Below are 22,055 nucleotides of genomic sequence, written 5' to 3' on the forward strand. Positions count from 1 at the left end.
ACAAACTCCCATAAGAATGCACTGGAGGCAGAAACGACTGAAAGGCCAAACTTGCATTAATACATTTTAAAAGCTAAAGTGTACATAGGGGAATTGACAGATTAGAATGCATTACACGAGTTTTTAGAAAACTACTCATTTTCTGTGGGTCTTCTGAATCTGCCATCTTGTCCCAGTTCACAATCACACTTTTCCTTATGGATCTGTTAAGCCTCTCCGCCCCTGGGCCACCACAAGTGTTTGAAATCTCCATCTCAAAGTCAGTGTGGGGCCCAGCTGCAGGTCATCATGTTTCCAGAGCCCTGTTCTGAGCATGAGAAATGAAAATGTATTGATGACTTTGCTATCACGTTTTCATTGATTCCATAGTCAAGATCTTTAAAGTGTAAAATGACATTTTTTCCCAAATGTTCTCCTAAGTATATCTCATCTTTGAACTAGCTGGAGAGAAAGAACACATGAAATGAAAAACAGAATATTAAAAACAGAACATTAAATAACTACTGTTACAGGGGAGGGAAGGGCTTACAAACTGAGAAGTACGGGTAATCTGGGCAATGAATCTCTACAGAGAGAAATAAATATTAGTTCAAAGATGAACAGAATGAGTTAGGGGAGATAGTGTAGAAACGAATGGGGCCACTCATGAGTGTATGTCAGTATTAAATCTGAAGGAAAAATGGGGCGAGAGATTGCATGAAAGGGGGAGGGCAGAAACAGTATCAAAATATTAGACAGTGTTAGAGTGGAGGAGGAACGAAAAAACTAGTCATTGAGATACCTTAATCTGCTGCTAAAATGTATGCAATTTCTGTAGTTAAAATATACATGATTCCTGGCTTACGCATTCATCTATGACAATGACCTCAGGAAAGGAAAATCACATTTAAGAAAACTCCATGCTGACTAAGTGTATGGACCAGGGGTTATCTTAAACCCTTTCAAGGGTGAAGCGGCTTTTTTAGCTTTCTCTGTGCCGTTCTTTCCGATCCGATCTCTCCTAAAGAGTGGGAAGCAGAGATTTTGGGGTTTTATTTTTCAAGTAGGTGATCTAGAACTTCCAGAGAAAAGACGACGTTGGAAAGTTTTGTTTTGTTTCTCTGTATGCAAACACTGGAAAGGGGACGCGTGGGAGAACTTGCAGAGGACTGGAACAGATTGGATTTGGGACGATCTAGGGTGGAGGGAGGAAAAAGGCCGAGATCAAACCTGAAAACTAAGGGGGCGGGCGGGGGCGGCGAGACAGAAGAGACTCGGCCAGGCGAGGAAGTGGGAGCGCGCGAGGGTGAGGGACGCGGTCGGCCCCGGCTTGGGGCGGTCGTTCTCACCATTGTCCCCGTGGGTTTCCGCCTGGGAAAACGTTATGAAACATTTCCTTCCTCTGTGTCACCGGGCCCCTCCCTCTTTTTCGATGGAAGAGCTGCTGAGGCTTTTGCTTAGAGACCTAGATAGAGGTGCAAAGGCTCAGCTTTTCTGGGTTTCCGACTGCCTCTCCGCTTCCTCGGGGGAAAGCGGGGAGAGGTCGGGGACCCCTAATTTGCCCACCGCATCCTTTCTAGCCCCAGCGATGCCGCCACTCTCTGGGTGGAAAAGTAGGGTTCCTGGACGTTTGTGCCCAGCTGGCCTCTGCCCCGCAGCTGCTAGTAGGTGGAAGAAGGCCGACTGGGCGAGAGTGGAGTATTTCCCTCAAAGAAGAGAATGCGCACTTCCCTCCCCAGGCTCCGGGGAATGGAAACGCGTTCCAGATCACCTCTTCCGGAAGTGTGAACCCGGGTCTCCACCGAGAAGTCTCTAAGGCCCGGGGCGGAGGGGGACGGGATGGGACTTGCGGGAGGGGAGGGCAGATGACCCGCGTGAAGGTCGATGCCAAACGCGTTTTCAAATCAAGGCCTCTGGAAAGTGTCTCCTGGCCTCCTCACCCAGGCACGCTTTCTAGGGGACGCGCTGGCCCTACCCAGCTTGCCAGAGAACAGTTGGGGCAAAGAGAGAGCACGCTGCAAACGGGCCTGAGGCAGGCCCGGGAGATGGAGAGCTGGAGTGGGGTGTTTTGCTAGAAAGGGGAGCCCTGGCTCATCTCCCGGCTTGAAGAGGAGGAGGCTGGCGGCGGGGGGTGGGGGTGGGGGTGCGCTGGGAGAGGAAGGCGGCGCAGGGACAGCTCCCAGGCGGGGAAACCTTGGAGAAGGGACTCCCCTCTCCATCCCGCAACTGGGATCCTTGCGCTCCCTCCCGCGCGGGAGAGGGACCGTGTTCCGGCTGTCCGGGCAGAAGAAGGCGGGTGGAAGAGGCGGTGGGAGAGAGGACCTTCTTCCAGCAGCAGCCCCAGAAGTGCAAAAGGCTGGTCACAGGGCCCCTCCTGCGTCTTCCGCCCCCAGATTGACGAGCGCGTGGCGCCGAGCCAGCCCCTTCACCCCCCACCCCCGGCTCGCGCACCGCTCGGTTTAGCCCAGACTGAGTTTAGGGGGCGGGGTCCCGGGGATAGAAAGGCGGCCAAGAGGGAGGAGGGAAGGGGGGTCAGGGAAGGGCGGAGACTCAGTCTAAGATATAAAAAGGCGGTCGGGGCTGCTCTCTCCTTGCACTCGCTGGAAAGCGGCTCAGAGCCTGCGGTCTCTCGTTGCCAGGGCGCGCAGAAAGGCCGAGAGGACTGAGCCCTGCGCAGAGCGAGGTGCACCGCGACCGAGGCGGAGACCGAAGAGGGTCTCCGGACGCCGATCCTCGTGTGGCCTGTCGCCCCGGCCCCAGAGGCGTCCCGGGGCGCTGCGCGTCTCTGCAGCAGCCACCCCACCAACTCCTGCTGCGCGGTGCCTCCAACTCTTCCTCCAGAAGAACTTCCCGCGCGCCGACAGAACTGCAGCGCCAGCTCTTTAGTGACTCCGGGAGCCCTATCAGCGGCTGGGCTCTGCAGGCCCTTTTGCAAGAATCAGAGTAACTTGTTAACAGTCCCGAGCCAAGCTAGCGAGGCTCCAAGCTCCGGACCCGAACAATAGCCAGTGCGCTCAGCGCTCGGAGGCGCTCAGTTCCTCCGGAATGCAGCGCGCGGTCCCCGCAGGGTTCCGAAAGCGCACGGCAGGAGGCAACATGGGGCACGCGGCGCCGAGGGCTCGGGGCTTGCAGCCTGCTCCCGCACCGCTTCTGCTCCTCGCCGCGGCCGCGGTGCTGCTGGTTGTGCCGGGCGCGCACGGGCGCCCCGCCGAGGAGGACGAGGAGCTGGTGCTGCCAGCGCTGGAGCGCGACCCGGGACTCAGGACCGCGCACCTCCGCCTGGACGCCTTCGGTCGGCAGCTGAGCCTGGAGCTGCAGGAGGACCGCGGCTTCCTGGCACCCGGCTTCACGCTCCAGACTATGGGACGCAGACCCGAGCCGGACGTGCTGCGTTCTGATCCGGTGGGCGACCTGGCGCACTGCTTCTACTCTGGCACGGTCAACGGCGACCCCAGTTCCGCCGCGGCGCTCAGCCTCTGCGAGGGCGTGCGCGGCGCCTTCTACCTGCAGGGCGAGGAGTACTTCATCCAACCCGCGCCCGCCGCCGCCACCTTGAGCCTGGCCCCCGCCGCCGCCGCCGCCGCCGCTGGGGAGCAGCAGCCCGCGCGGCCGCAGTTCCATCTCCTGCGGCGAAGGCGGCGGGGCGACGGCGGCGCCAAGTGCGGGGTCTTGGATGACGAGACCCAGCTGGCGGGGGGCGCGGGGCCAGAGGGCGAGGACGCCACTGTGCAGTGGGCGCCGCAGGACCGAGCGCCCCAGCGCCCGGGACACAGAACAGGTATCAGTCCAGAAGAGCGGCTCCCACTTGCCTCTTCATTCATCTCCCCCTCCCTTCCTTCTCTGGGGTGAACGACTTGAGGGTAAAGTCCTGTTGGCAGACGGAAGCCTGTCTGTGGACAGGACCGAGACGTGGTGGTGATTTGTGGTTTAAGATCTGGGTTGGTGAACTCACCCTTTTCCCTGATCATGAATGATCAAGAAATGACAGAAGTTATCAGTGTTTTTTTTTTTTTTTTCTTTTCTTTTTTCTGCTAAGGAGAAGCGTTTGGATCTGAAAGGGAGAGCTGGTAACTCAGCCCCTCCCACTTGAGTCGACAGTGAGCTTGTGCGACTTCTTTCTGCCTTGTTAATTTCTTGCGAACGATCGTCCATGTGTCGTTCGGTCGAGTTATCACTGGCCGCTTAGTTTTGTAACCGCTGCCTGTTCGCGCACCCGAAGACCCGAGGAGGGCGGAGATGGAGGGCGGGGGAGAGAGACCCTCGGAATGCGCAGCCCTCGAGCCTGGACAGCTGCGTTAGGACCTCTGTTCTGCTGGCTGGTGTCCCTTCCCGGCTTACCAGGCTGACCCCGACCGGCTGGCGGCGGCGGGGCCCCTCGGCCGGACCTGCCTGGGAGGTCTCTCCGCGCGGCTCGCCCCGCCTCCGCGCCTCCCGCCAGCCTCCCAGCGTGCGCTCCCTCTCGCAGCCACCCTTCTGCTCCGAAACACTGTTGAAAAGTTAGTCACGGAGATCCTTCCTGCCACGCCTTCCTCGGACTCTCTGCTGTGTGCCTTGCTTCTGCTATAGTTCTTTCCTCCTGTCACTTTGGTGCCTTGTCTCTTTCTTCACTTTCTCCCCACGGCTTGCAGAATGTAATTCTTCTCCCCTTGTCGGTCTGCTCCTGGAAGCAGTTGCGTGATCAGAGCCCAGGGTAGGACTTCCCTGGGCAGGGGGCTGGTTCACGGTCTGGAGTCAGAGAACTCTTTTCTAAATAATTAACCGTGCCCCCACCCCCACCCCGGAATCTGCAGCACGAACTTTCTTTCCGTGGGGCGGTAGGAGTCCTGGCCGAAGGCGCCGGGACAGACTGGGTGGTCCTCGTGCCGGATTTGGCCTGAGCCGAGCACCCCCAGGGACCCCTGGAATGAGAAAGCCGAGCCGTTCGGGCTGAGATTCCTTCAGGCCCGGCCCCTTGGCAGAAGCCCCAACCCTGCCCGGGGCCTTCCACGTGGAGCCTGATGATCTCATTCAGGATTTGAGTCCTGGCCTGTGAAAGAGTGACTCAGGGGCTCTGCCTGCTCCCCTTGCTCCAAGGTTTTACTACGACTGGAAAGAGAGTTGTGCATCCTGCCTTTTTCAGACTGCATGATTTCAAAGAGGATTAAAAAAAAATACTACTTAAAAAAAAAGCTGATCCCCTCAGAGGAGCACATGGCCTTTACATTTACAGTAAGGAAAAAAAAACTTTAAAAATAACATTTGCAGTGAACAGAGATGCAAATATTTTTGTTATTGTTTGCCCCCCGGGTGTATTTTTGTATTATTTGCTTTGACTGGTTAGGCTTTCCTTATATACTCTAGGAAGGTAAACTATTCTTGGTGAGACTGTTTCCGAGCAAATGATCTTTCTTGTGTCTTTACAGGAATTGGAAACCTAAGAAAGAAGCGATTTGTGTCCAGCCCCCGCTATGTGGAAACGATGCTTGTGGCTGACCAGTCCATGGCCGAGTTCCACGGCACTGAGCTAAAGCACTACCTTCTGACCTTGTTCTCCGTGGCGGCCCGGTTATACAAACACCCCAGCATTCGGAATTCAGTGAGCCTGGTGGTGGTAAAGATCCTGGTCATCTACGAGGAAAAGAAGGGCCCAGAAGTGACTTCCAACGCTGCCCTCACGCTGCGGAACTTTTGCCGTTGGCAGAGACAGCACAACCCGCCCAGTGACCGGGATGAGGAGCACTATGACACCGCGATTCTATTCACCAGACAGGTGAGAGGAAAACGTCGCCAATCATGGCGGGACTCCCTGGGGAGTCAGTTTGTAACAAATGTATGTAAGGCATTTTACCAATATTTTCACACTCAAGTATTTTTTCATTGGCTAGTATGATTAATCTTTCCTAATTTTTAAAATATTTATTTTATTATTTATTTGGCTGTGATGCATCTTACTTGCAGCATGCAGGATCTTTAGCTACAGCATATGGGATCTAGTTCCCTGACCAGGGATTGAACCTGGGCCCCCTGCATTGGGAACTTAAAGTCTTAACCACTGGACCACCAGAGAATTCCTTCCATAGCTTTAACATCTCAAGTTTCACAGTCCTAGTTGAATGCATTAGGGGAAAATCTTAAAGTCACACAAAATACTCCTAAAAGGGCTACTCAGCAACAAAGAATGTAGATGCTCCAAAGCACATGTGAGGCTACACCCTGCCAAGCAGTTTGATCCTGAAGTTCATCCTGTGTGTGTATTAATAAGGGCAAATCTCTGCTTCTTGTAGGACCTGTGTGGTGTCCAGACGTGTGATACTCTTGGGATAGCGGATGTTGGAACTATATGTGATCCCAACAGAAGCTGCTCGGTCATAGAGGATGATGGCTTACAAGCCGCCTTCACTACTGCTCATGAATTAGGTAAATCTATTCCAGAGTGCGAGTTAAGCGCAATTCATGAATTCAAGCTGATAAACTAGGTATTACTGTTAAAGGGAGTGTCTGCAGATTATATTGCCATTTTAGGTGCCAAAGCTCCCTGAAATCTGCAGAAAATGCTTTTGCACGATTCTGAGCATGGTTATCTTTATTAGAATTCAGAATCAGAGAGTCAGAGCTAGGGACACATTTGGAAATTCACACATTGGTTTACACCCTGTGAAAAGTAGACACTGTCTCTAAAATAGATGGTATCTGGATACATTTCTTCTTTAGAAATATCACTGAGACAGATGAATCTCTGTTGGAGAAAGAAAAATGCTGCAAATGACATGTTTTAATGTGAGTCTTGGATTTCTTCTTAGGCCACGTGTTTAACATGCCCCATGATGATGCCAAGCAATGCGCCGGCATTAATGGTGTCAACCAGGATTCCCACATGATGGCATCAATGCTTACCAAACTGGACCACAACGAGCCCTGGTCTCCCTGCAGTGCCTCCACGATTACAACATTTCTGGATAATGGTCATGGTGAGACACTCCAGCTACTCTTTCTAGGTGTTATCCAACCATCCGCGTGTTCATACAGTACTTGTTAAACGAGCTCTTTCTTTTCTGTTCTTTTCCCTTTCTCCCTTCAAAATGACTTTCATTGTCAAGAGCATACCTTTTTAAACCTGAATTTCCAATAAAAGAGAGTGCTTTTGGCCAAGAAGCTCCCAGAATACATGAACTTGAGTGTTTAGCAGAACAATGATTTCCTGACATTGTTAAGGCAGAAATAACTCATTAAGAATAACATCTTAACAATAATTTAAATCTCTCTGGCACATCTCTCCCAAACCCTTCAGCTTTCAAATCACTTTGCTATGTATTATCTCTTATGATAAATCTTTTCTGAAGCTGATCTGTCCCCTGCGTGCCTTTAGTTACTATTTGTTAATATTCATTGGTATTTTTCTTTGCAGGTGAATGTTTGATGGACGAGCCCCAGCGCCTCATACAGCTCCCCTCCGATCTCCCCGGGGCCTTGTACAGTGCCAGCCGACAGTGCGAGCTCACATTTGGACAGGGGTCCAGACACTGCCCGGACGCGGCCAGCACTTGCACGACCCTCTGGTGCACGGGCACCTCTGGCGGATTGCTGATGTGCCAGACCAAACACTTCCCCTGGGCCGATGGCACCAGCTGCGGAGAGGGGAAATGGTGTGTCAACGGCCAGTGCCTGAACCAGACCAACAAGGAACACTTTGATGTGAGTTATCCACTGCAACGCATGCTCCTTTGACATTCAGAAGGGAAAATGACCAAGTGATCCTCAGACATTTGATGCCACAGGAACAACCAGACTGTAGCCTCTGACAGGGATACAGGAAAGATTCACATCATTGATTCTGTGTCCTGTATCTTTCTCTTCTATTTCCTGAAAGGGTTGTCATAGAGGATCCTAACACTAATGATTTGTGTCTCTATTTAGACCCCTGTTCACGGAAGCTGGGGGCTATGGGGGCCATGGGGCGACTGCTCGAGAACGTGTGGTGGTGGAGTTCAGTATACGATGAGGAAGTGTGACAACCCCGTGCCGAAGAACGGAGGAAGATACTGCGAGGGCAAGCGCGTGCGCTACAGATCCTGCAACATCGAGGACTGCCCGAAGAATAACGGTGAGCAGAGAGAAGATGAAAAGGATGCTCCGCAAACGGGCACTTGAAGATTGGGAAGGGATAATGTCATCATCTCCTTCTCTTTCCAGGAAAAACCTTTAGGCTGGAACAGTGTGAGGCACACAATGAATTCTCCAAAGCTTCCTTTGGCAGCAGGCCCGCAGTGGAATGGATACCCAAATATGCAGGAGTCTCGCCCAAGGACAGGTGCAAGCTTATCTGTCAAGCCAAAGGCACTGGCTATTTCTTCGTTTTGCAGCCCAAGGTAGTGACTTTTCTATGGACTGTTGGTCTAAGAACCCAAGCCTTGGCTTGCTACCTTTTCATGCAACCTTTGTTGTTTTATATTTTTATATTGACGTGTTTTTGTATAATATTTAATCATTATAAATATACTTAATGTATTAAGTATATATTAAGTCAAAATTATATATATTAAATTCATATATCAGCACATTCAGTTTCAAAGTAGGACAACTTTGCTTCTGGATACATTGGTAACTGCCTGCTTTGAGTCTTGTGCTGTTTGGGGTTATGGATGAAGCTTGAATCTAGTGCTTAATGATTCTTGCAATGGCTTATTACTCTTATATATGAAGAAAAGCCCTTTATGCATGGATAGGTAAATCATATATTAACACGAAAACCATCCCTTGGTTTTGGAAAACAGTTTAAGATAGTCAAAAGTACTTGTTACTGGGTGACGAGCAGCAGCATGTGCAAATGGGCTTATAATGAAAGCCTGAGCATTGAGAACTCTTGTGTTTAAGAACATATATTGAACTAGTAGAAGCATAGCTTTGCTGTTTTGTTGAGGGGATAAATCTGGCTCTGAGGTAGAAAATGGAATTGAATTTGGTTGAGATAATCATGAGTCATGATCACTGTAGGCTAGGAAAATAGTCCCCAGTTGCAGATTCAACATACAAGTGATATATCAGCAGCGGCCCTTGCCAGGTAGTATTCTAGACACTGAGGATACAGCAGTAAACAAATTGACTAAAAGCTCTGCTTTCGTTGACCTTAGCTAAAAGTGAGATAGGACACAGATAATCTAAAAATTTATAATTTTTCTGATGTCTATGGAAAAAAGAAAAGCCAGAGAAGGATAGTGTGCAGAGTACTATTTTAATTTTGATGGAAATGTAATGTTAATGAGGAAGACTTTCAGCATCTGGACGTTCCTAGCATCATCTCTTGCCCTTGTTAATTAACGTGTGACAGCAGGTACATGTCCTTCCTGTTTCAGGTGGTGGATGGCACCCCATGTAGCCCAGATTCCACCTCCGTCTGTGTGCAAGGACAGTGCGTAAAAGCTGGCTGTGATCGCATCATAGACTCCAAAAAGAAGTTCGACAAATGTGGCGTCTGTGGAGGAAATGGATCTACATGCAAGAAAATATCAGGATCAGTTACCAGTGCAAGGTAAGTGTTAAAATGCCTTACTCCTGAAGGTTCTTATCCTTTCCATGTAACTAACTTCTTACAGGTCTGGTAAAAAATTACTTTCTTACCTGATTGCCTGGTGTTTCAAGCTAAGGAACATAATGAGCCAGTGACTGAGAGATCTTTCTATTTTTTTGCCTGCAGACCTGGCTACCATGATATCGTTACAATTCCAACCGGAGCCACAAACGTTGAAGTGAAGCAACGGAATCAGAGAGGATCCAGGAATAACGGGAGCTTCCTGGCCATCAAAGCTGCCGATGGCACATATATCCTGAATGGCAACTTCACTCTGTCCACTTTAGAGCAAGACATCACACACAAAGGTACTGTCCTGAGGTACAGTGGCTCCTCGGCGGCGCTGGAAAGAATTCGAAGCTTCAGCCCTCTCATGGAGCCCTTAACCATCCAAGTCCTGATGGTGGGCAGTGCCCTCCGACCCAAAATTAAATACACCTATTTCGTGAAGAAGAAGAAGGAATCTTTCAACGCCATTCCTACTTTCTCGGAGTGGGTCATTGAAGAGTGGGGTGAGTGTTCCAAGTCTTGTGGGCTGGGTGTACAGAGAAGGCTCGTGGAGTGTCGGGACATCAACGGACAGCCCGCTTCAGAGTGCGCCAAGGAAGTGAAGCCGGCCAGCACCAGACCTTGTGTGAACCTGCCTTGCCCCCGCTGGCAGCTGGGGGACTGGTCGCCGTGTTCCAAGACTTGCGGGAAGGGTTACAAAAAGAGAACCTTGCAGTGTCTGTCCCATGATGGGGGGGTGTTGTCTCATGAGAGCTGTGATCCTTTAAAGAAACCTAAACACTACATAGACTTCTGCACAATGGCAGAGTGCAGTTAAGTACGAGTGGTGTTGAGGGACGGGGGCAGTGGGGAAGGGCTGATGCACTGAAATCAAGGAGACTGGAGGAATCCAGGGCGCCTTGCCCTGGTGATCAACCAGGGGTGGCAATGAGTTGGGAGGTAGAGGTAGGTAGAAAAGAAGTTAGATCATCAGAATTTCCTGCCAGTTACAAATCTGATAGGGTAGTTTATGAGGACTATTCATATCTGACCAATGAGGTAGCACAAGAAAGCCCCAGGGCATTAGCATTTCTTTTGTGAGGTTCCTGACAAGTTCTTATGAAAACAGAAGTAATGGTCAAAAGTAAGTTTAAGAAATGTGAACAATCCCTGCTTCCTGATACTGATGAAATGCGGAGGAAGGTGAGATTTTTGCTTTAAGACGTGGCTTACTTTACCTCACTATCAATGGAGGGAGAGAGGAATGCACATAGGATCTTTGACCATCACTGTACCCGCTGCTATGGTTTCAGAGAATGTTTATGCCGTCTTGGAGTTAAGAATTCAGGACTGCCCAGCACGAGAAATGCTTCGCAGTGTCCATGACTCACATGACTCCCATCTTTCCTCTCTTGTGTCGTTAATTGTGTCTTTCTTTGTGAATTCCTTTTGACGAAGAAACAATTGCATATATTAAACACACCACAAATTCTACAAGGGGAAAAAAAAAAAAAACTGCAGTGATGTATCAGATGCTGGTAAAAGCTAGAGGAGGCCTGATGACCTGGGGACCTCCTATATTTCTTTCCTCCTAATGTAAGCTGACTTAAGGAATGTGGATGTGGGGGAAAAAAAAAGTTTATGTCTGAAGAGAGTCGGTAAGATCACCAAAAAAAAAAAAAAAAAGAATGTAATGCCAGAAGGAGAATGGGGTGTGTACAACAGGGTCCCCAGTGCTGGGGACCTTGAGATCACATGTCTCGTGGTGGGGAGGCTACTGAGGGGTAGCGGCTGGTCCACCCCCAGCAGCTGGTCCAACAGTCATATCCTGGTGAATGTCTGTTCAGCTCTTCTACTATGAAAGAAAATAACTTTTTTTTTCCATATGTATATAGTAAAATACATTACTATAAATTCTATGTACTTTATAAGTACTGGTTTGTGTGTTCCTTCTAAGAAGGACTATAGTTTGTAATAAATGCCTATAATGACATATTTATTTTTATACATTTCTTTCTAATGATAAAACTTTTAAGTTATATCGCGTTTGTAAAAGGTCATATAAAAATAGAGTATTTATACGATATATGTTACTAGAAATAATAAAAGGACACTTTTTGAACGTGTGTCTTGTTTTAATGAGAATTAACTCCTGTGAAGGAAATCTGAGACATAGGTAGTGAATTTGAAGACAGAATATTTTCTTAAGTATCTTGGAAGTAAGATTTGTCCTAATGAAATGTATTTTTTGTATCTTTGGTGTAATGTGATTGCTACAGAGAAAGATATCTATTATATCTTTGGTGATAGGTTTGTTACTAGAGTAATAATATACACCAGTGTTGGCCAACTTTTTCTGTTGCGAGCCATGTGGTAAATAGATGTTGTAGGTCATACCATCTCTGTCACAACTACTCAGCCGTGCTATTGTAACATGGAAGTGGCAGTGCGTAAGTGAATGGGAATGGTGGTGTATTAATAAAGCTTTATTTCTGAAACAGTGGGCCAAATTTGTTCTGTGGGCATAGTTTGCCAACTTCTTATGTATAACATATTAAGTGAAAACAGATCGGGTTCAGGATGCATTTGAATCTGTATCTTTCCCTCAATTACCTCATGTATTGAGTTGCCCCAAAAGTTCATTCATTCTGTAAACTGTTACAGAAAAACATGAACAAACTTTTGAGCCAACCCAATACGTAAAATTATGTGAAACTGTTTAAGTCAGTGGGCTTCCCTGATGGCTCAGCAGTGAAGAATCTGCCTGCAATGTGGGAGACGTGGGTTCAGTCCCTGGTAAGGAAGATCCCCTGGAGGAGGGCATGGCAACCCACTCCAGCATCCTTGTCTGGAGAATCCCATGGACAGAGGAGCCTGGTGGGCTAAAGCCCATAGGGTCGCAAAGTCAGACACGACTGAAACGACTTAACAAGCACACACGCATTTAAGCTAATGCATAGAAAATGATGCTTCATAAATTACATTTGGGATAGGCATGCTCAGTGAGCCAGGCTCCCCACATGTGTCACTTGCCCTTTAGGAGTACACTGGACGTTCTGAAGAAACCCTGAAACACCCAAGCCACTCTCTAGGTACCTTTTGTAAGGTCACTATATTTTAAATACTAAATAGTACATGGGTGACTTTAAAAGTTCAGATCGCTTCCAAAGTTAACTACATTTTGCTCAGGAAATAGCATATATACTAGAAGACTCAGATTATGCGGTTAACCACAATATTTCCAACTTTACATTTTCATCCTCTTTTTCACCCTCCTTTCTCAAGTAGTTCTATATAACCTGCTAATTGCAGATTTCTGTGATAATTCTAACTTGCCCTCAGAATAACTCAAGGTGTTCTTCCCCTGAGCAGTTGAATTTAAGATTTTCAGGAGCCAGGTGCATGGGGCAGAGGAGGGAAGAGGCATGCTAATCTCTGGTTAAGGTTTTTCCTACCTACTGCCCACCAGGCTGAAAGAGGAAAATCAAACCTTACACTGTGAGCACTGGTCCCATAGAAATCAGTTAAAGATATAATTTGGCCATGCAATTCAGTGACCTAACATGCTTTTTGCACCAACAACCTCTACCACATTATTTGCCTACATTAAGTGAAGTCGCTCAGTCATGTCTGACTCTTTGGGACCCCATGGACTGTAGCCTACCAGGCTCCTCAGTCCATGGGATTTTCCAGGCAAGAATACTAGAGTGGGTTGCCATTTCCTTCTCCAACATTATCATGGTACAAATCCCCATAGTAAGTGACAGGGAGTACACACACACACACGTGCACACGCACTATACAAGTATAATTGTATAATTATAATTACTATACAAGCTGTATGATATTAATAAAACCAAATAAATACAACTAGAATGGTAACTCATGCTAAAAAAAAGTCATTTTCAGATCTTGCCTAATGAAATTCAGGACACAAAGTCATAAAAACAGCCACAAGATTTTCCACTGCTGTCTTTAATTCTCCATCCAAGATAATGCCAACTAACTTCCCAAGTTGCCACATTGCTTTCTTCAGCCCTCTGCTAGTGAAATTTCCCTTTTGTCAACCAACTGAGCTCTTTAAAATACTCTGTTTGGCAGCAAGGAGTTTAGTTTAAAATACACATGTGGTTCTGTGGGCTTGATAGGTCAGCTGCTTAAAAAGAGGAAAAATTTGTGCTCATGTCTGTTGTGGGTTCCCCGATAGCTCAGTTGGTAAAGAATCTGCCTGCTATGCAGGAGACCCTAGTTTGATTCCTCGGTTGGGAAGATCCCCTGGAAAAGGGAATAGGCTAGCCACTCCAGTATTCTTGGGCTTCACTTGTGGCTTAGCTGGTCAAGAATCTACCTGCAATGTGGGAGACCTGGGCTTGATCCCTGGTTTGGGAAGATCCCCTGGAGAAGGGAAAAGCTATCCACTCCAGTATTCTGGCCTGGAGAATTCCATGGACTGCATAGTCCATGGGGTCTCAAAGAGTCGGACATGACTGAGCGACTTTCACTTTCACTTTGTGTTGTGGCTACAAATGATAAGCTGGCACGATGCTGACGACCAATTCAAGCACCTAATTTTCAATGCATTCAATAGCCACTTTCTTTTCTAGCATTTCATACAAGCACAACTTTTGTATCAGAGCTTTCATACAAAAATCGGCAAAATCGTTTCCAACGTTTGCTTTTTGTCTTCTAGAAGAGGGTACTATAGATCTTCATGTGATCTAGGAAACAAGTACAACAGACACAATCTGCAAATCTCATTGGTTTTCCAAAAGAAAGAAAAACAATAGTAATGTGAAGGTTGGGAGTGCTAGACCTATCCAGAAAACTGGCCCAAAGCCCTTCCGGTATGGAAGTGTAGTCTATTCTGTCATATGTGAACTTCTGTGACAGAAATGAGCTCATGGGACATTGGCAGAATGGAAAGAGTAAAATGTGGAAGATGCTTTGGCTTGGCAACAAGTTTTCCCAACCTATAAATGTTTTGTGCCTTCTGTTAAGAGCAGCTGAAGAGAAAATATCCTAATTGAGGAACACTGCAAATCACAGAGGAATACAGAGCTATACAGAAGGCCCACTCAAACCATTGGACTCCATGTGGTCTCCATCTTGGAAATTCCGTAGTTGTCTGTATTTAATTTTCTCCTGTATCCATAATTCAAAAGTCTGAACCTTTCCTTATAGCCCCTTCTATTAATCATACTGCCTTTGTTTTTGGCTAAGTTTGTATGATTACAAACAACTATTTGTAATTTAGTCTATTTTGTGGGAGATCATGATTTCTTTTCCTTTAGGATTTATTACTGTTTTATGTTCTATTGTTCTTAAAAGGAACTATAAACCATATACCTGCTGAGGTGGGAAGGAAGTTGAGGGCAATTTTATGTAGAATAATGCAGGAGAATTTTTCAATGAGATATTTGAAAGGAAACTACAAGGATGGAGGGGGACAGCTCTCCAAAAAGATGAACTTACAATAGACATGTGTCTGCACAGATGAGATTACGTTCAATTTCTTGGAGGGGACAGCAAGAGGTCAATGTGACTGGAGCACTAAGGAGAGAGGGGAAAGACAAGAGGTTGGTGGAGGGCAGTGAGCTTGTTCTGCGAAGTTGGAAGTAAGTTTGGGTTTTGCTCTGAGTGAGACAAAGAGCCAGTGGAAGGACTTGAGCAAGGGAAAAACACAGTCTGACTTGACATTTTAACCTGCAAGGAGACCAGACTGGAGTCAGATAGGAAACTGTTGCAATGTTTACAATGACCAATAATGATGGTCTGAACTAGAGTGACAGCCGTGCAGATGGTTAAAGAGATCAACTGGTGCACTTCAAGACGCTGAGATTTGCAGACAGATACAGATGGGAGCCTGGAGGGCTACAGTCCATGGGATCACAAGAGAGTCTGACATGACTTAGCAACTACAAAACAACAATAAAATAGATGTGAATGGGGAAAATATATCATGAATGAGTCCAGGGATTTTTTTTTTCTTTCTGATTTTTACAAGGAAAAGAGTGTTCCAAGCAACACTGATGAATATTGCACTCTACCTAAATACCAACATAAATCAAAAAGACAAGAATTTTAGTAAATATTGAAACCAGTTAAACTTGGAGATAAATACAAGTAATTTTTTGAAAATATGGTTTCAAAATTAACAAAAAATATAAAAATAGAAGAGAAGATATATAATGTAAAATATTTTCATAACAATAATAATTCAAGTCTAAAACCATATGTCATATTGACAAAAATCATAGCAATAGATAGAATTCATGTTAGGAGTTATCAAAAGACATCATTTTATTTTTGAATTCAGTAAGCAGGTAAATATAGGAGAATGATTTTCTTGAAAACAAATACCCCAAAAAAATATTTCTTCATGGAGAGAGAATGTGAGTAAAATATAGCTCATAAAGAAAAGGATGGAAAGCAAAATAATAAGGTAGCAGAATTCCAACCACGTTATCATGGCAACGCATTGTTTCAGCTTTCCGTTAAAAGACAAATATCTTCAGGATGTGTTTAAAAATGAAATCCAGTGACATGATAGATAAAAAGGAACCACCTAAATCAAAATGACATTTCTTCAAAGAAGTCCAAAGATTTATCAGGCAGAGAGTAGGAAAAAAGTAGGAATAGAATATGAAATCAGCCAAAATGGTATTTAAGATGGAAAAGCACTAAGCAAAAGAAAAAATACATTTCTTGTATATTAAATGTAGAATCTACAATAAGAAATACAGGTCCCAGATAACAGAACACCTATTTATCAATCTTAGATTGTTAAAAATACAAAGAATGATCAACAGATAAGGATTATTCTATTTGTCTTTAAAATCTCTCTCTAGGTCCAGGTAGACCAAAACTGCAAGAAAAAAACTAGGTATAATTTTACAAAGATATAAAAGAAGACTTGAATAAAGCAGGAGAATATGGATTTTTTTTCTTTTACAATAAGTCATGAAGCTTTTATTTTGTCCTAAAACAATTAGTAAATTTGATGAAATTCTAATCACTAGCCATTCATAAATTCAGGGAACTTGGTAACATAAGTCTAAAGTTCATCTAGAGAAATAAATTCAGTGGAGATAAAAGGAAAGGCAATTCAATTGAAAAGGACAGTGTGAGGTCAGATATCTGTTCATGAATATTTGAAAATGTACCATAAGATAACAATTTTTAAAAGTAGCAGCTGTAGAATTATTGACAAGTTTATCTATGTGTGAAAAAGATAGCCCAGAAATAAACCTTGGTAACCATAGCCACAAAACATTAGAATATGATGAAATTGGCAACATAAATCTGTAAGCAAAAAAGAATCATTCCAAACATAGCCTCGAATTCAAAAGTAGAAATTTACTTGGAAAAAAAAATTTAGAGCCTTCTTTCAGACCATTTGTGAAAGTAAATGCCAGATATATAAAAAGTTAAAACATTTCAATGAAACATTAAGAAGTGTTAGAAGATGTAGAGAAATATTTGTCTGATCCCTGAGTGGGCAAGGAAATCTGACCACAGAAACAGTGAAAGGTATTACATAGCCAAGACAGACACATACAAAGGGATTGATTTGGTTGGCTCTAAAGCTTCAAATTTTGGTGTTTCAGAAGAATTCCTTTTATGATATGGGGGGGAAAAAAAAAAAAAGTTGTTTCATGAAACACAAAAGACAACAAAACTTGCTTCAGAGCTTTCCCAAAGGCCATTGGTTTTGATCCCAGGTGGGGAAGCGGGTTGGGGGAAGAAGGTCACGGGGTCAGCCTGCAATGGCTTGGAGCAAGGCTTGGGTTCCCAGTCAGAGATTGAGGCTGGGTCACAGTGGTGAGCCCACCAGATCCTAGCCACTAGTCCAGTGGTCAGTGACAAGGGCCCAGCCCTTCGGCTTTGCAGAAAAGAATCTCCACAAAGATTAAAAGTAGTGAAGCAAGTAGAATACTCATTCAGAGGACAAAGGGTACATCATGTGTGGACAGACACATGGGCGGTCTCAGCGAAAGATATAGTCACTGAGTTGCACCATCATTGCAGTTTAAATTACTTTTATAAGGCATTTCTTCCGAGTTTCCTTTGACCAATCATTTTGATTTGCCTGATTCATAGCTCATATTTGGTATATCTCAGGATCCTCCCATGTGTGCACACGCATCTCTTAGCCAACATAGATTTTACTGAAAAGACGTATAGGTAGTGAACATCATTTGACATAACTCCACTTTGGCCTCCAAGGGGCCTTTTCTGTACATGTGTGGCCGGGGAAGTCTCCTGACTCTTAGAAAAGAAATACGTGGTCTGGGCAGGGCCCAGTCTCCCCCCTTAATTGCCCTGCTTGTCTTGTCTTGGAACGTCAGTCCACAGGGAATAAATGTCCAGTTGCTTTACCCTGGGGGGGTCCCATCTACCTCCTGCCTCAGTTTTATTCCAGGATTTCAAATGGCCACCCAGTTTGTCAGTGGTAATCTCCTTTAGATCTCAAACTAAATGACCACCTTTTCAGGGAAACCCTTCCTAAAACCCTCAGGCTAGATTAGCTTTCCAAACATTCTGCATTTTCCTGTCTTATCACTTTTCACAGAAATTATCTACTCTTTTTAGCTTTGTATTTTTTTTACTTGATATTATTTTCCCAGTGTCTAGAACTGTGCTTGTGCAAAGGTTACTTTTATTTAATGAACAGCCCTCAAAAGTAGTCCAACTATTGCACATAGATATTTATACTCCTAAGAATTGATGCTAAATAAATAATTCAAGGACTTCCCTCGTGACTCAGATGGTAAAGCATCTGCCTACCATGTGGGAGACCCGGGTTCGATCCCTGGGTTGGGAAGATCCCCTGGAGAAGGAAATGGCAACCCACTCCAGTACTCTTGCCTGGAAAATCCCATGGGCAAAGGAGCCTGGTAGGCTACAGTCCATAGGGTCACAAAGAGTCGGATATGACTGACAGACTTCACTTTGGAATGACTAAATAAATAAATAAATAAATAAAAAGATTCACAAAGATTTGTATATGAATGTTACATAAATTTGAAAGCAGCCACCGAAGGAGCACATTGAGCACTACGTGTGTGCTCCGTCATTCAGTCGTGTCTGGCTCTGGACTGTAGCCCGCCAGGCTCCTCTGTCCATGGAATTCTCCAGGCAAGAATATTGGAGTGGGTTGCCATTCCCTTCTCCAGGGATCTTTCCAATCCACAGACTGAACCAGCATCTCCTGCATTGCAGGCCGATTCTTTACCATCTGAGCCACCAGAAAAACCCAAAAGTCACATTTCAAATTCAAATCTGAGTTTTCTACCATTTTATATTTTTCTACCTCTCTGTTGCTATTCTCAGTGAAGATGGTAAATGAACAGTAAATCTTCAAGAATTTACAGATACTGGCACTTTTTTTTTAAGTGTGTATCTAGCAACCAGAGAACCAAGAGAATCAAACTCATAAATTCCTATTAGCATAAAATCCAGAGAGCTGTTATAAGTCTGATAATTCATCACTGTCTAGGATGCAAAGGTAGCCAAATGTCACCATTGAGGAAAGACTGAACACAAGCTCCACACAGACATTCTCAGTTATCTGATATTATTTATGAAACAAGAGGACTCACCAAATAATAAACTACAATGTTCCTGGTAGATAAACATAACGAATAAAGCCAAGTTGTGACCATGTTAATCTTCTTTACTACAGAAAGAAGTCATTTGATGAAAATTACTTTTTAAATTGCTTTAGCTATTCTTTTAAGTTCCCAGGTGGCTCAGTAGTAAAGAGCCTGCCTGCCAATGCAGAAGACTCGAGGTCCGCCCCTGGTTCGGGGAGATCCCCTGGAGGAGGAAATGGCAACCCACTCCAGGATTCTTGCCTGGAGAATCCCATAGACAGAGGAGCCTGGCTGACACAGTCCATGGAGTGGCAAAGAGTCAGACACACTGAGAGCGCACACATGCCACCTTACTAATGAAAACTGCCAAAGGGGCAGACATTTTTTTCCTTTAAATAGAATAAAAGAATATCCAATAAGCACTAACTTAGTAACATGTTAAGATGGAATAATATCTTATTAATGCAGTGGTATTTATTGCCTTGAACAACTCATCAGTGAAAAGTACTGTAGCCTCATAACCTGAGGATATATTTCTGAAATTGCCTCTTGTTTCAAAAAATCAAGCTGCGTACTGAAGTAAAATGATATGTCTGGAATTTAAAATTTTTCAAGCAAATAGGAAAGGTAGGGATTGATGAAACTAGGTCAGGAAAATTTTAATCATTAAAGTTGAGTGATGGATAAAGATTCATTATACTTTGTTCTCTCTTTTGTATAAATTAAAACATAACCAGAAAACTAAAGAGAAGTTGCATTTTTTTGTCCAATTTACAAATCAAGTCAGTATTTGAAATAATTTAAGACATAACATACGTTAATGTCTTTTTCTACTTTGCCACTTGTTTGGAGGCAGGGCAGAATAAACGTATATCAACTAATCATGCTCAAAAACACAGAAGCACTCTAAAACAGCTTGATACAGAATGTAAGAGGAAATTATGCAAGAGAAGGAAGGAAGGAAAGAAAAAAGAGGGAAGGAGTGAAGAGGGGAAGAAGGGAGAAACACAGTCTTTTTATGTGCAGTGCTATGCTGCTGCTAAGTTGCTTCAGTCGTGTCCAACTCTGTGCAACCCCATAGACGGCAGCCCACCAGAAGCCCCCCGTCCCTGGGATTCTCCAGGCAAGAACACTGGAGTGGGTTGCCATTTCCTTCTTCATATGCAGCGCTATAAAACAGGGCTATTAAATGAGTTTTTTGTTGTAATAGGCTGTGAACTTATCACTTTTTCTTAAAAGGCCTTGATTTAAACATTATGATAACCTGTATAAATTTTTCAACTTTATAGTATAGACTGCTAGAAGTTCTATTTTGCAACCAAGATGAAGACAACTAATCAAAGAGAAGGAAAATGGAAAGTCATTTTTGCTTGCAGATATTCAGAACTCAATATTAAGGATTAAAAATATTATGGCTAATGAAGACATACCAAGGGATTTAAAATATATGATGTGTACATACTTACATAAAGCATGTAAAGTCTACTTACACATATATAGTATATTTGATAGAAAAACTGAGTGAAAAGAAAAGAATTAATATGAAGACACTCAGAAGGATTCTCAGTTCCTCAGACTGAGTGAGGCAGGACCATTGGTGAAGCAGGAACACGGTGATGGGCCAAGATAGAGGCCGCATTTGGCAACCTTGAAGTTGCAGATGAGGGATTAGATCAATAAACAAAGATCAAAGATTTCTGATTTCTAGCTAAAGCTCTTCACCAGATGCATTAGACTGGTTAAGTACCGTATGTCTCCTTTTTTCTCCTTCAAAGAGAGCTAAGAATTTATCAGGTCCCCACTACATCTTGCATAAAAGCAGAGAAGTGGACCAAACAAAGGACACAGGAGCTGAGCAGCTGCCTGCAGCGAGGGCATTTCTAATAGCCTTCTGGTTTCTCACTTCCATTAAGCGGGTTGACTCAGTTCAGAATGTTCCAGAACCTTTAACCTTCAAAATTTTCACCAGAGCTGTTAACAAGAGTAGACTCATCAGGCTTAGTTTTCAATCTCCTGTCTTCTCAGAGCTTGCCAGAGGTAATGATAACAATAGGATTCATTCCAAAGGATCCCTGAGGGGAAAGGGGCATACACCATCCATCTGCTGGATAAACAAACCCTGAATAAGTGGATGTTGGCTGGAGGCCTTCATCTCAAATAATACAGACACACAATCTCAAAAGCTAGATCTCCAAGTCTCGGGCAGGGCCTTTTGCTCCTAAAGATCTACAGAAGTGATATCTAATTACCTAAGTACAAGATATTTTGGAACGTTCTCCATGACATAAGGACAGTTTCTTTTAGAAGTTGGATTTTAGTTAGATCGTGTGCTTTCCTAATAAAAATGCTCTTACACTAGCACTAATATGCTAATAGTCTGGATTGCTAACATCCTATAAGAAGGCAATAGTCATAATAGAATTCCTTTGTACAGACTTTCAGCCTAACTTTAGGTTGGAGCTTTGTATTTAAGATATAAACATGCAAGATTGCTTAAGAAATATTCTGTTTATTTTTGGTCTGTGCTCTTTTTCCTTTCTTAAGACAAAAGCCATTGATTTTTCTACCAAAAGTTATAAGGGCATTCAATTTTTTTTTTTCTTTAAGAACCATGTTCTTGCGAAACATTTAAAAGATTAAACTGTAAGCAGAGCTGAACACCTGGAAAAGCTTTTGATCCCATATAGTTGTAAACAGACTAAAAATCTCACCATGGGCTACACTAAAAATTACAGGCACAGTGTAACACAGTAATATTCATTTCTTAGCGTGACTGGGAGAAGGCAAAAGGAGCAAGCTTACAAAAGGAAAAAAAGACATTGTTGAGAGTCGAGTATTAGGGAATTTCTATGAGGGATTTTGCCATCCACAACTGTGGGAATTTAGGGGAGAAAAATACCATACCATTAATTCTTCCTAACATACCTGATTTAAATGATCTATAACCA

General features: G+C 44.5%; 1 protein-coding gene across 1 annotated transcript; it reads left to right on the forward strand.

Annotated features, from left to right (window-relative positions):
* Nucleotides 2,540-12,009, forward strand: ADAMTS1 (ADAM metallopeptidase with thrombospondin type 1 motif 1). Its single transcript, XM_013965277.2, has 9 exons — nt 2,540-3,757; nt 5,382-5,728; nt 6,243-6,375; nt 6,759-6,926; nt 7,364-7,650; nt 7,873-8,059; nt 8,149-8,324; nt 9,309-9,484; nt 9,650-12,009. Exons 1-9 carry the CDS (start codon nt 3,025-3,027, stop codon nt 10,347-10,349), a joined length of 2,907 nt encoding a protein of 968 aa, XP_013820731.2. The 5' UTR covers nt 2,540-3,024; the 3' UTR covers nt 10,350-12,009.

Source organism: Capra hircus, chromosome 1 (assembly GCF_001704415.2).
Source record: "Capra hircus breed San Clemente chromosome 1, ASM170441v1, whole genome shotgun sequence".
NCBI lineage: Eukaryota > Metazoa > Chordata > Mammalia > Artiodactyla > Bovidae > Capra > Capra hircus.

What these genes read in the sequence shown, in the direction of transcription:
- ADAMTS1 (XM_013965277.2), top strand. Translation starts at nt 3,025, where the DNA reads ATGCAGCGCGCGGTCCCCGCAGGGTTCCGAAAGCGCACGGCAGGAGGC. An exon ending in GCGCCCGGGACACAGAACAG is followed by an intron (nt 3,758 to 5,381) that starts GTATCAGTCCAG and finishes GTGTCTTTACAG; the next exon opens with GAATTGGAAACCTAAGAAAG. An exon ending in TCTTCGTTTTGCAGCCCAAG is followed by an intron (nt 8,325 to 9,308) that starts GTAGTGACTTTT and finishes TTCCTGTTTCAG; the next exon opens with GTGGTGGATGGCACCCCATG.